The 13,556-nt window shown below is 44.6% G+C and overlaps 1 protein-coding gene across 1 annotated transcript; it reads right to left on the minus strand.

Moving 5' to 3' along the window:
• Positions 1-10,437: 10,437 nt before the first annotated feature.
• LOC125725258 (uncharacterized) lies at positions 10,438-12,865 on the minus strand. The gene is made up of 3 exons (XM_049002027.1): positions 12,756-12,865; positions 10,643-11,217; positions 10,438-10,475 (listed from the first exon to the last, which is right to left on the minus strand). Exons 1-3 carry the CDS (start codon positions 12,761-12,763, stop codon positions 10,438-10,440), a joined length of 621 nt encoding a protein of 206 aa, XP_048857984.1. The 5' UTR covers positions 12,764-12,865.
• Positions 12,866-13,556: the final 691 nt, after the last annotated feature.

Genomic DNA, 13,556 nt, shown 5'->3' on the forward strand with positions numbered 1-13,556 from the left:
GTGGGGTCCTGTGGGGCGCCTTGGGCTCTGTGGGGCCCGGTGGTGCTGCTGCCTTGGGCCCCGGTCTGGATGGGCCTGCGCCCCCCTCCCTGGATGGATTTCGGGGAACGGGGAGTGCCTATGGGGGTCAGCGGGGGAGCTGGCTCCGGGGGGGGGGGAGGTATTTTGCCCCCCCCCCCATTCCTTTCCTCCCCATCCCTAAACGCTTCCCTCCTCCCGCTCCATCACACCACCACACATGTAAGGCTTTGAGGTGTAGGTGCGTTGCTGGGATGCAGGGTAGGTATTCCTCCTCTGTCCCCTCGCGACCACCTGTACCTCATTCATACACTACAACGTAGACACTCTCATTACTTACTCTCTCATGACACATACATTTAGGGCGTTGGGGATGGGCACACAGAATGGCATCCAGAGGGCGGTCTGTTCATTCAGCCTTACCTCTGGTGCCAGGGCCCAGACCTCAATTTTAATCACACATAGACATTGAGGGCTCTGGGGAGAGGCCGAGCTAACACCAGCTGTTGGTCGGCAGGGGGTGGTTAGTGCCATGCCCTTCACCTGTTTTAAAAGCACTTTAGAACAACACACACCAACACCACATCTGAGCGGGCGAAGGGGGGCATGGGGTCTTTTCACACCCCCGTTCCCTGTTCGCCATTTGGATCTGAGAGGAAGAGCTGGTCGGGGTCTGGGCTGGTGGGCTTCTCGGCTACTGCGGGGTCCGGGGTGATCTTCTGGTCTCCTCGCCAGAGGAAAAATAGGGGTCCACATAGAGTATATATGGGGAGTGAGAGTATGTGTACAGCGTTCATTTCTGTGTGTGTAAATGTTGGGTGAATGTGTAAATATTTGTTTATGTCTGCATGAGGGTGGGAACGTATGCTTGTATATGTGTGTCCCTGTTTGTCTATACACACGTGTCAGGTTGGGTCCTAGACTCTACCTGAAATAACATCTCGGGCACAATAAAGTGGTCCTCCGCAGAGGGGGGGTGGTGGAGGGAAAAAAAAAAAAAAAAGCTTGTGACCCACCGACCGATTTCTTATTTGATTACTGTTGTTCCTTGTCTTGTTTTTGACCCCTCGTGGTCTGCTTTTGTTTTTATTAGTGTCTCTAGTGTTTATCCCCTTTCCTCCTTTGAATCCCTGAGTGAGTCGTCCTCTCTCTGTTTCTGCTTGCTCCATGACACGCTGTCGCTCTCAATCTGCCCTGGACCTGTGACAGTATTTCTGTTTTTGCTTTTGTTTGGACGTACTGAGTTTAGGATACCTAGCTTAGAAGGAATAGTTTAACCTGTCATGTGTAACGTTGTTAAATGCGCTGATATCAGTGTTATGTCACAGTAGCAGAAACTTAAAATGGTACATTTTGTTTTCTTTTTGTTTTCCTGCAATTACTACATACAAATGTTTAATGTTTTGCTGACATCTAATTAGAAAATAAATGCATTTATGCTTTAAATGATCTTTTTGTTGTCTTCAATCATTTCAACAGGTGAAAATGACCTGAAATCAATGAGTTTGAACACTGGACACTACATTCCGTGTTTGTGTATAAAGTCATGTTTAGCGTACATGCGAGTTAATTCGTATCCTTTTCCCCAGAGACAATAAGTAGGCTAGGCTAATGGGAAAAAAAACACACAAATATATAGACCTAATGTCAGTGTATTATTCATGAGGTTTTGTAATATCTGAGACCAAATTAAACTTAATCTGTGTATTTAATGGATTTATGTGCTATTGCTACTGGTTTAATTGCTAAATAGGCCTTTTTCCAAGCAATTGAATATTTAAATGGGAATGTTTTACGTTATTGATTTAGCTTTAATCATGAAGTACCAAGTTTGATATGAATCCATGTCTAATGTGACATATTCAGGACATGCAAAGTCTATACACATAGGCACAGACTATGGCTAGGATTCGTGTGGCCTACCCTGCAGATGGGAGGCCAACACTGCATGGTATCCATCCATCCATCCATTTTCCAAACCGCTCATCCTATTGGGTCGCGGGGGGTCCGGAGCCTATCCCGGAATCAATGGGCACGAGGCAGGGAACAACCCAGGATGGGGGGCCAGCCCATCGCAGGGCACACTCACACACCATTCACTCACACATGCACACCTATGGGCAATTCAGCAACTCCAATTAGCCTCAGCATGTTTTTGGACTGTGGGGGGAAACCGGAGTACCCGGAGGAAACCCCACGACGACACGGGGAGAACATGCAAACTCCGCACACATGTGACCCAGGCGGAGACTCGAACCCGGGTCCCAGAGGTGTGAGGCGACAGTGCTAACCACTGCACCACCATGCCGCCCCTACCTTCTCCCAATTTGAAACAAATGAAGCCTTTTCAGGTTACTGTAATCAGTTTTACACCACACATTTACAAATGAATGAAAACATGAAAACCGTTGTCTGACTGAATCAGCCACATCTATACAGTCAGTCAAAGGCCATTTGGGCTGCTGCCCCTGTCTGCACTTCGGCTGCTACAGCAGCTGCCCTGTTTCATGGTGTGTAGAACAAATGTAGGTATATAGACATATTCATTCAAAGCAAAGCGTTATACATCACAGCTCACCTGAAGCCTTTAAATAAGTGATTCTAAAGGCTGAACTCTGCTTTAAACCCTGGGGTGTCTAATGAAACTGCACTTAAGAAAACAAGTCCATATTTATAAAACTGCGTGTGCACATGGCTCCACATAACTTGTTTATACTTCACCAAAAACTTGAAAATATACTCTTTAAAAAAAGCTCAGTCCCACCCAATACACTCCCGCACAATTCAGTACAAATAGTTATAATCAATATTAAGGCATTTGTGCTTTTCTAAATGTTGATATACATATAAACAAGTTTGCACATTATTGCACTCCAATGACATTAAATGGAAGATCAAAAATGTGATCTTAAAAACGTATTTATGCAATAGTATAAATTTTATTCCCCCTTGACTTTTGTTGGGACAAAGTACAGCAGGTGTCTGTGTGTAGGAGATATAAAAACAACTGAAGATTAATTCATAAATGAAAACATCTTAAAAACATTACATTTACAGTTACTGTAAAATGGGTCTTTTTTGCAGTGTAATAGTTGCCGATCCTTATCACGACCACCACAATTTTTGCAAAACCTTTAACTATGTATCAGCTTGGTACAATTTTTATTTAAACGCTTCTTAAAACACTACTTACCTGCAGAATGTGTCACTGTGTGATTATCTCGGCAAACTGAAACTCACCCCCCAAGGCAGACGTGTAATAAGAGGTCCAGCTGTGTCTGAGGAATGGTTATCCTGTTGGGGTTAAATATATATATTCAAAGAATACTACAAACGTGTCTGTCTATAGCAGTTTTCATAAAGTCTGATGAATTGAACAGTTTTATGAAATAAAAGGAATGTTACAGGAACCATTCCAAAGCTCTGAATGCTAGTATTTCTGCACTCTGACTCCCCAGTTAATATGAGGGAATAAAAAAGAAAAAAGTTTGAGATGAAATTATTTGCAGTGTCTTCTAGCAACACACTACGAACTACATCAGAGAAATTCTATTACTATTATATGGAGGTGGGTAACAAAATATTTCTATTAAGGGAGTCAAATCATTAAAAACCTTGACACATTTTAACTGTCAGAACTGGCAGTGGATTGTTTTTAACAATAATAAGAATGGATGATTTATTTATGTAGCTGCTCTGCAGCCCCCCAGCACTGCATGCTGAGGCATTATGCTTCCTCCCCTGATCACCTGTCAGCGGTGCGACCTCATGTGTATGACTGCTGGTAGAGAGTCTGTTTAAACATTTCCTGAAGCGATTCACTTTTGAGGGCCTGCATGGTGGTGCTGTGGTTATCACTGCTGCCTCACAGTCTTCATGGCTCCATGTGTGTGGAGTTTGCACGTTCCCCCCATGTCGCTGTGGGGTTTCCTCTGAGTACTCCGGTTTCCCCCCATGTCGCTGTGGGGTTTCCTCTGAGTATTCCGGTTTCCCCCCATGTCGCTGTGGGGTTTCCTCTGAGTACTCCGGTTTCCCCCCATGTCGCTGTGGGGTTTCCTCTGAGTACTCCGGTTTCCCCCCATGTCGTCGTGGGGTTTCCTCTGAGTACTCCGGTTTCCCCCCATGTCGCTGTGGGGTTTCCTCTGAGTACTCCGGTTTCCCCCCATGTCGTCGTGGGGTTTCCTCTGAGTACTCCGGTTTCCCCCCATGTCGTCGTGGGGTTTCCTCTGAGTACTCCGGTTTCCCCCCATGTCGTCGTGGGGTTTCCTCTGAGTACTCCGGTTTCCCCCCATGTCGCTGTGGGGTTTCCTCTGAGTACTCCGGTTTCCCCCCATGTCGCTGTGGGGTTTCCTCTGAGTACTCCGGTTTCCCCCCATGTCGCTGTGGGGTTTCCTCTGAGTACTCCGGTTTCCCCCCATGTCGCTGTGGGGTTTCCTCTGAGTACTCCGGTTTCCCCCCATGTCGTCGTGGGGTTTCCTCTGAGTACTCCGGTTTCCCCCCATGTCGTCGTGGGGTTTCCTCTGAGTACTCCGGTTTCCCCCCATGTCGCTGTGGGGTTTCCTCTGAGTACTCCGGTTTCCCCCCACAGTCCAAAAACATGCTGAGGCTTGGAGTTACCGAACTGCCCACAGGTGTGCATGTGTGTGTGAGTAGTGCATGAGGGTGCCCTGCGATTGGCCAGCGTCCCATACTGGGTTGTTCCCTGACTAGCACCCATAGCCTCTGGAATAGACTCCAGACCCCCTGCAATCCTGAATAGGACAATGAATGGATTCACTTTTGATACCATTAATTATGTGAATATGATAACAGGAAACAATAAAATGAATATAATGATGCTACCTAACAATAATAACATTTTCTATGGCGTGTATCCAGTGTTCAGCCTGGTGTCCATTCCTGGAGGCACAGGTACAGTGCTGTGCAAAAGTCTTAGGCAGCCAATGAAAATGTTTACAGCTATTTGTCTGAGTAGAAAGCATGTATTAGCAGTCAAAAAAAGTCAGAACTGAAACAGTAACCCAATAAAAAGCAACTTGAATTTCTCCTGTTTTCCAAAAAAGTGACTGATACCTTGTTGGATGGTTATAAGAACACGGCTTTGGTTCCCAAACCTCTCCTCAGCTCAGCCATTCCATGTGTTTGTTAGATCTCACAACCAGCTCACTTAACTTAATTGATTAGCTCTGCCCTCAACAAAAGGAACAGCAAGCAGATTATTGCCGAAGCGTTCCCCCCAATATTTAATTTGGCTACCTTCGCCCCTCCTATAAATATGCCTTTGCCTTTATACTATTAAGTTGTGCCCCCCCCCCAATATCAAACTCTCTCCTACACAACCATGTGATGATTTGTTTAATACTTACTTAATGCATTAAGTTCATTCATTAAAAAGAAGTGTGACTGAGCTGTCACCTGAAAGCACTGTGCTACAGTGAGTTCTGCTATTACATTAAATGCTGGGCAGCACTACACAAATGCATTAACACCAACAGGCTAAATTTAAAATCAGCAACCCCGCCTGCCTTCTTTAGGAAAGCACTGGCCAGGCCATATCTGTGGTGGAGTTATGCCAATTCCAGGGGACCACGAGCACCATCATGGTGGGACATGCCTCCATCACCAACAAAGTCCAGAAAAGACTTTTCTTCCTACATGAACTCAAGAAGCCGGCAACCTTAGGGGGGAGCAAGTGGCTTCATGGGCTCAACCTTTCAACCTGTGACCAGAAGGTCACTGGTTCAAGCCTGGGCTCAGTTATGTTTGCAGGTTCTTCAGCAAGGCCATTCACCCCCAGCTCCCTAGGTGCTGCTACAGGTGGCTCACATTCACCCAGTGCTGTTGTCTACATTTTTGTAGTGGGTATACTGTGCTTAGAAAAAAAAGTACACTGGTTCATGCAATGCAGTCAAGAATTTTATTTTATTTTTTGCATATTTAACTTTGCAAAAATTCTCAGATGCTTGTATTTGAACTGGATAAATGTACAACAACCATAACAGAGCTGCAGGAATTGTATTGAAAACATGGATACAGCATATATTCAAAACATGTTCAAATACTAAGACGTAAAGAAGTATATTTATTGTTCAAATACAGATTGAACCAAATGAATGTGTAGATCTATAAAATGTTCCAAAAGCGTTTGTTCTCGGGCTGCTTAGGTTTCACTTGTCGTCGTGTCTGTGTTGCAGAGTGGTGCTTTCGTAACCATGTTGTTACATAATTCCTAGGCTCAAAAAGATTAATAGGAGGGCCATTTATATTGATCATCATGAGATGACTAACATTTGACAGTAACAGAGAAGACCTTTTATCAGTGCATACATTGTTCATTAGGCTAAAGCCTCTTTCACATTCAGCTGTGCTACATGGTATGGTTTTCATGCAAATGATCAGAGGTTTAAGGTTTTCAGGCTCCTTGTTTTGGTCCTCAATAAAGTCTCTCATGCCATTGACAGCCTGGTTTTCACAAAGATTAAATCTCTTGAAAAGTCTCTTTATTTCTGTCTCACCATATCTGATACTGGGGTTTGATGGCCAACTGGTTTTATCAAGTATGCTCAGATCACGTAGGATTTCCCCTTGAAAGGAGAGTCGCTTCTCCAAATTACTGATCAAGCTTTGCAGGAACTGATTTGGAACTACTGATTTTAGTTTGGGGTTTGGCTGTAAGGGAACAGACCCAAAGTGTCCTGAAGCCTTTGCTTCACTGGCCTCTACTGACTTTTCCCCTGGAGAGTCTTTAAAGGACCTGAGAACATGAATAGTGCGTTTTAGTAGTTGTTCGGCTTTTAAAAGCGTGATAGACTGTGCTTTGAGCTGCTGGGATAAGTTTGATAGTTCAAAAAGTGCATCATACATTAGTCCTAGGTCAGAAAGAAATTCTGTGCTTTGCAAACGATGTGCTAGTCCTTTATACGTTTGCCTCTCTTTTTCGCTCCTTGTTTGGTCCACAGAAGCATTTTCAAAGTGTTTGTTGAGCGCACCATAGGACTTCCACACTGCTTTCACAGTGCGGAAGCTGCTTGCTACCCATCGGGTGTTCAAAATTCTGCCAATTTGTTGAACGTGAGATCCCACTTCTTGTGCAGCTTCCAGAAGTTCTCTGGAGTTTTTACTGGACTGGCTGTATAGATTGTGAATCTTTTCCATGAAAGCTTTAAAATGATTCACAGACACAACCTCGTCTACTGGATCTGATACAGCCAGCTCCAGTCGATGGTTCATACAGTGCCATGTGAAAAGGTTAGGATACCTTGCAGTCAGCCTGGTTGCAACACCTGAGCTCCTGCCCAACATAACACTAGCTCCATCAGAAACAAATGCAATCCAGTTTTTTTGAAGCCACTCTTCACTGAAGCCTGCAGTGTCCAAACAAGTTAGTAAAGCTTTCTCTATACTTTCTGCAGTTTGGCTCTCCAACTCGACCAGCTCCAGGAATACAAATTCAGGCGTGGCTCCATCAATTGAGGCCTTTACACTGATAATCATAGCAGATTTGTGACTGGCAGATGTAGCCTCATCAATAAGAACAGATAGTTTGTTTGAAGAAGACACAATGCTGTTCACAATTTTTGTCTGCATTTCCCTTGCAACATGTTCAACAATTTTTGTGCAACTATACCTGGAGTGTAGACTAGTGCCCAAGTTCACACCATTTTTTTCCTGAAGTTCAATGAGATCGTCGTGATCAGTAAAAGGTCTGTTCATCTTTGCAATATAATATGCTGTTCTGAACACAGCATCCGTCTCGGCCAGCACAGTGTCTGATACAGCCCTCACCATACTTCCAAGCAAATCCTGTCCACATTTTTGTGTGAGCTCCTGAGCTATTTCATGAGCCCTGGAATTCTCATGCCGCCGAATCTTGTTCCGGAGTGAAGACAGTGCCGGTTCTCGGTTCTCACTGGAACCTGATAACTGGATTTTGAATGATGCCCACTCCTCAGAAATGGAGATCCTCTTTTCTGTCAGGACACCAGTTGACTTGGTGGTGCTGCAAACTTCACATCCTGCAAGAGAATAAAAATGATCAGAATTGTATAATTTTAAAACTCTCCTAATAGTAGCATCTACTGATCTAATTTAACTAATTCTCAACATATATTATACAATTAATCATTAACTGCAAACCATTTTACACCATTACAAACAAGAGATGAAAATGAAGTGATCAAACTTTATTTTTTCTATTATTTTAATGACTCCCATGAGCTACAAAAATTATACTGTCAAATGTCTGCCAAGCATAACTTACTTTACTCAACTTTTAAACTCTCTAACTTCAAAATACTATGTACAAATAATCAAATTTAGTTTTATATAAATTATATCATTCATTTAATATACACAAAACATCACAGATTTTCTTCATAAACTAAATTTCATATGCACATTTTTTTTCTTCTAACATCTGCTTTACCTAGCTTTCTTTCCCTCCATCCTAACCAAGGATGTCTGTTTTGGAACTCTCTAGCCTGACTCTCACTCCACACGGCTGGCCAGGAGCTCCCATCTAAAAAAATAAACAATGGTTTTACAATACAGTCTATGGGCTCTCCAGGACCAGGATTCCATACCCCTGAGCGAGGCTGTGTGATGACATACTTGAGCTAGCTTTAACAACTTTGTAAACTAGCCACTTAAAAAAAAGCCACTTGTACTTACCAGGGGCAGGAGTAACACTGACGTCAGTCTCATTATGTTTGTGTTGAGCCGTCAAGCTGGTGGTGGTGGGTTCTTCTAAGGCTGTCTCTGTTGCTACAGCTGGAGGAGCCGGTTTATAAAAACAATCAAAAAGTGTCGCTTGTTTTCTCTTCATCTTCATCCGCTAGTTTCTGCGACGCTTCTCCGTGCTCTCTTCCTGAGTGAATTTCATATGTTCCCGCCCACACCGTTCCAGCCAATTACAAATGAGCCGCTGAATACCAGACCAATCGCAGAGCAGTGCGCTGTAGTGTAAGCTCATTGGCTCAGTCTTGGCAACAGGAGGAGAGGTGACGCAGCAGCAGAGAGCAGCGGAGAGAAGCAAAGGGGAGTTTCACTTGTCCATGAATGCGACTGTAATGAACACACGCATGGATTGCCACGTAACATCGGCCACTTTTTAGTGGTTATACGGAAATTCTTAAGCCTTTCTAGTGGGCATACGGCGTATACCAGCGTATCACGTAGACTACACCACTGCCCCGGACCCCACAGTAGCCAAGAAGCCCACCAGCCCAGACCCCGACCAGACGGCCAGCTCTTCCTCTCAGCCCCAAATGGCGAACAGGGAACGGGGGTGTGAAAAGACCCCATGCCCCCCTTCGCCCGCTCAGATGTGGTGTTGGTGTGTGTTGTTCTAAAGTGCTTTTAAAACAGGTGAAGGGCATGGCACTAACCACCCCCTGCCGACCAACAGCTGGTGTTAGCTCGGCCTCTCCCCAGAGCCCTCAATGTCTATGTGTGATTAAAATTGAGGTCTGGGCCCTGGCACCAGAGGTAAGGCTGAATGAACAGACCGCCCTCTGGATGCCATTCTGTGTGCCCATCCCCAACGCCCTAAATGTATGTGTCATGAGAGAGTAAGTAATGAGAGTGTCTACGTTGTAGTGTATGAATGAGGTACAGGTGGTCGCGAGGGGACAGAGGAGGAATACCTACCCTGCATCCCAGCAACGCACCTACACCTCAAAGCCCTACATGTGTGGTGGTGTGATGGAGCGGGAGGAGGGAAGCATTTAGGGATGGGGAGGAAAGGAATGGGGGGGGGGCAAAATACCTCCCCCCCCCGGAGCCAGCTCCCCCGCTGACCCCCATAGGCACTCCCCGTTCCCCGAAATCCATCCAGGGAGGGGGGCCCAGGCCCATCCAGACCGGGGCCCAAGGCAGCAGCACCACCGGGCCCCACAGAGCCCAAGGCGCCCCACAGGACCCCACTACAAAGGAAAAGCTACCCCCACCCCAGCATTCAGTCAACTCCCAGACTGCACAAGACAAAAGACATCCAAAGACATTGTACCTCTCTGAAAGGTAGAAACGTTTCACCGCTCGTCCAAGCAGCTTTGCATGTGCAAATGCACAACCCCTCACTCAACAGAGGTAGAGGCATTAAGCACAACCTGTCTCCAATTTAACCTGCGGCCCTCTCATCATTTGCCAAAACAAAAATTATTCCCAGGAAAAAAACAGACCCAATTCACACCTCCACCAGGTGGACCACCCTTAACGACCCACTCTATTGGAGTAGGAGGGACTGGTTACATCTACCCGCAACTCCCCCCCCCCACTTTGTTTCACTCAACGAGCCCCCTTAGACTACTTACCCAGGAGGATAAATATGTGGACACTTACTACCTCCCTCAGTCTGAAGAAGCTGCTTGGATGAGCAGCGAAACGTTTCTAACTTTCAGAGACAAGTCCAGTTGCCACGAGTCAACCACCAGAGAGTATTGCCTGGTTCTTCTGTTCCTCTGTGGTGAAGGGTACCATATTAAGGGTACCTTCACCACATTGCCATTTGACACTGACACCTTCACATTGCCTGCTTCTAAATCGCCAATGATCAGTTCTTCCAATAATAATTTGTCCACCTTAGTTTCAACAATATCCAAATTTATAGCATTCAGCTGGATTTCACCGTTTATAACTTCTACTGCCACATCCACAATTTCCAATTCAAATGCTTTTTCAAAAGCCTTTTCTCTAGTCTCCTCCACTTCAACTTCTCCAATTTGTACTTGCACAATTTCACAATTAAATTTACTTTGATCTAAATATTCGAGATCAAACTGGCAGAGGTCTACCAGCACAGCTCCTATCTTCAGACTGTCTTGATGGTTGTCTACAGGCTTTATGGAGATTGTCCTGTTATTTATCACAAAAGCCTCCAACCCATGTACATCTATCCCCTTATCCCTCCCAAGCTGGCTAGTGGGTGGAGTTACTTGGGAGCACTCCTCTTCATCACCCCAGCAGATGATCTCTTCCCACTTGTCCCAGGCTGCCCAATAAGCATCATCCGTCCAGCTAACTGCCTTGGCAATTCGCCTTCGGGAATGTGACTCAGTGGAACTGTCAGCCTGGTCAGAAGGTGATTCTGCTGGGGAGCACAGCTCTTTCTCATCTCCCCAGTCAATCACCTCTCCCCACTTGTCCCAAGTTGCCCAGTATCTGTCGTCGCTCCAGCAAACAGCTTTCTCAAATCGTCTGATTCTGAATGAGGAAAAACAACATACAGGCAATGCAATGGAGCTGTCAGTCACTCCTGACATGTGGACTACACTTCTGCACTGACCCACACCTTCCCAATCAACAACCGCATTACTGCACAGGCAGAGCTGCTATCTTTGGTCAGCTGGCTGGCGTGAGATTCTCAATTCCAGACAAGTCTGCACATTCATCTCCATATGTGTAACAGTCTTACTACCTTGTTAATAGTCTGAAGGGTTTGCAGACTACCCCAACACTTTTGACGGAGCTAATTTTAGGTTTATAATGGAACAAAACAGACTGACTACAAGACATCTTGAGTGAGGGTTGGCAACCCTGCATATGACACTAACTAACCTGCACATAAAATTTTAATATAATCCAAACAATATACTGAATTTTACACAAACATATTTCAATATACAGTCATACCTCGGCTCACGAACTTAGTTCCTGACCTGAAAAGTGCGTGACCTCAATCAATTTCTCCCATTTCAAATAATGTAAATATGTATTATGTTCAATATGTTTAAACCTCAGAAACGCTGCATTTTCTTAAATTTTTTATATTTTTCTGTGACCAAGAATCCATCCATCCATTTTCCAAACCGCTTATCCTACTGGGTTGCCTATCCCGGAAGCAATGGGCACGAGGCAGGGAAAAATCGAGGATGGGGGGGCCAGCCCATTGCAGGGCACACTCACACACCATTCACTCACACATGCACTCCTAGGGGCAATTTAGCAAGTACCCGGAGGAAACCCCACGACGACATGGGGAGAACGCGACCAAGAATATAGACTTAAATTAAAATAACCTTACTTGTAACAAATAATGCTGTTGGCACGTCAAACTGTCGGTGCAGCGGTAAGAAAATCGGGAGAAGACTAACAATAATAGAGGATTTATAAATGGAAAAATAAGTTCACACAACACGTTATTCACCATGAACTAGGACATATCGCCGTCTTTCTCTTTAGGTCACTCTATACATACATATATACACTTCGAGCACGCGCAGTACAACTCAACACCCCCTACCGTACAATCAAATTATGACAGACTGTGCACATATAACTGAGAGCATACATTTACATTTACATGCTAACAAATGCTAAATTAAATAAAACATTAAAACTGAGCATACGCTGGTCGCTCGAAAGACGCCAAAACACGGAAAAGAACCACAAAACATCCCCCCAAAAAACTAAACAATCAACATTAAAAGACTGAGTAACAGTCAAATGCAGTAATTTCGAAAATATGATTTTTTTTTTATTATTATTATACTGGACATTTCTTCGCGTTTCAGGTGGTTCTTTGGGGAGCTTTCATTGGACCCTTTTCGGGACGTTTATGGGTTCGCGGCCCGAAACACGGTTCGACAACCGGTACAAAACATTTTGGAACATCTGGTTCGTAACCCGATTTATTCGTGATCAGGACTGTTCGTGGGTCGAGGTACCACTGTACATACAAAGACAGATACTAAATAATAAGATAAGTTATACGATAAAATGGGAGCAGAAATGCAACGTACCTTGCCATCTTGGTGCAGAAAAGCAAGTGAAGCCGCGTCTTTCAAACCGGTAGCTTCCCACGTGCGGAGGCATCAAATGTAACCAAGCAACAACATAACTAAATAATAACATCATAATACGTATAGTTCTTATATAATAATGACAGTTTTATAAGTTTTTTTATTTACTAATAGAAGTAAATAAGAAAAAAAATTGTGTAAGAACTGCAAAGCAAGAATATAGTAGTAAGCATGAATCACACATTCAGCTCTGGATAATATCAGACAATGACTTAAAGACACGTGAAATGAACTGCACTCTTGGAGTCTGTCTCTCCCCAAAGCACTATGCACGGTAACTTGTTTAATATGGGAATTATAAAATGACGCTTTGGTAACATTTCAAACTGTTGTATCGCGATACATAGCGATCAGTATGTCGAACTGTCACGCCCAGCTCGTACGATCCTCATGTGTGCCACGCCCCCCTGATTATCCACGTGTGCTTCCCCCTTGTACCCAGCTGTGTCCGATTATTTTCGATTATTATAGTCCATGTCTTGCTTTCGTTCCTGGTCCGTCATTGATGTTAGTTAGTCGATGTTCGTGCTTCATCCCGTTTTAGTGCTAATAAATCCCAGTTTCCCCGTGTTCTGCCTGCCTGCTTCCTGCCCGTGCGATCGCGCTCGCAACCAGCCCAAAACCTGACATGAACAAGGTTATACATCACACACGTGTGTAAACCAGTATAAACCACACCCCCCCAACCTAGGGGTTTTCAATACCTTATGCACCACTGAACTCCAGAGGTCTTGGATTTTA

This window comes from Brienomyrus brachyistius, unplaced genomic scaffold, assembly GCF_023856365.1.
Source record: "Brienomyrus brachyistius isolate T26 unplaced genomic scaffold, BBRACH_0.4 scaffold63, whole genome shotgun sequence".
NCBI lineage: Eukaryota > Metazoa > Chordata > Actinopteri > Osteoglossiformes > Mormyridae > Brienomyrus > Brienomyrus brachyistius.

Excerpts from the sequence above, each read along its gene's own strand:
- LOC125725258 (XM_049002027.1), bottom strand. Across the intron at positions 10,476-10,642 it reads GGCAGTAGAAGTTATAAACG|AGGAACAGAAGAACCAGGCA; the intron begins GTGAAATCCAGC and ends CCTTCACCACAG.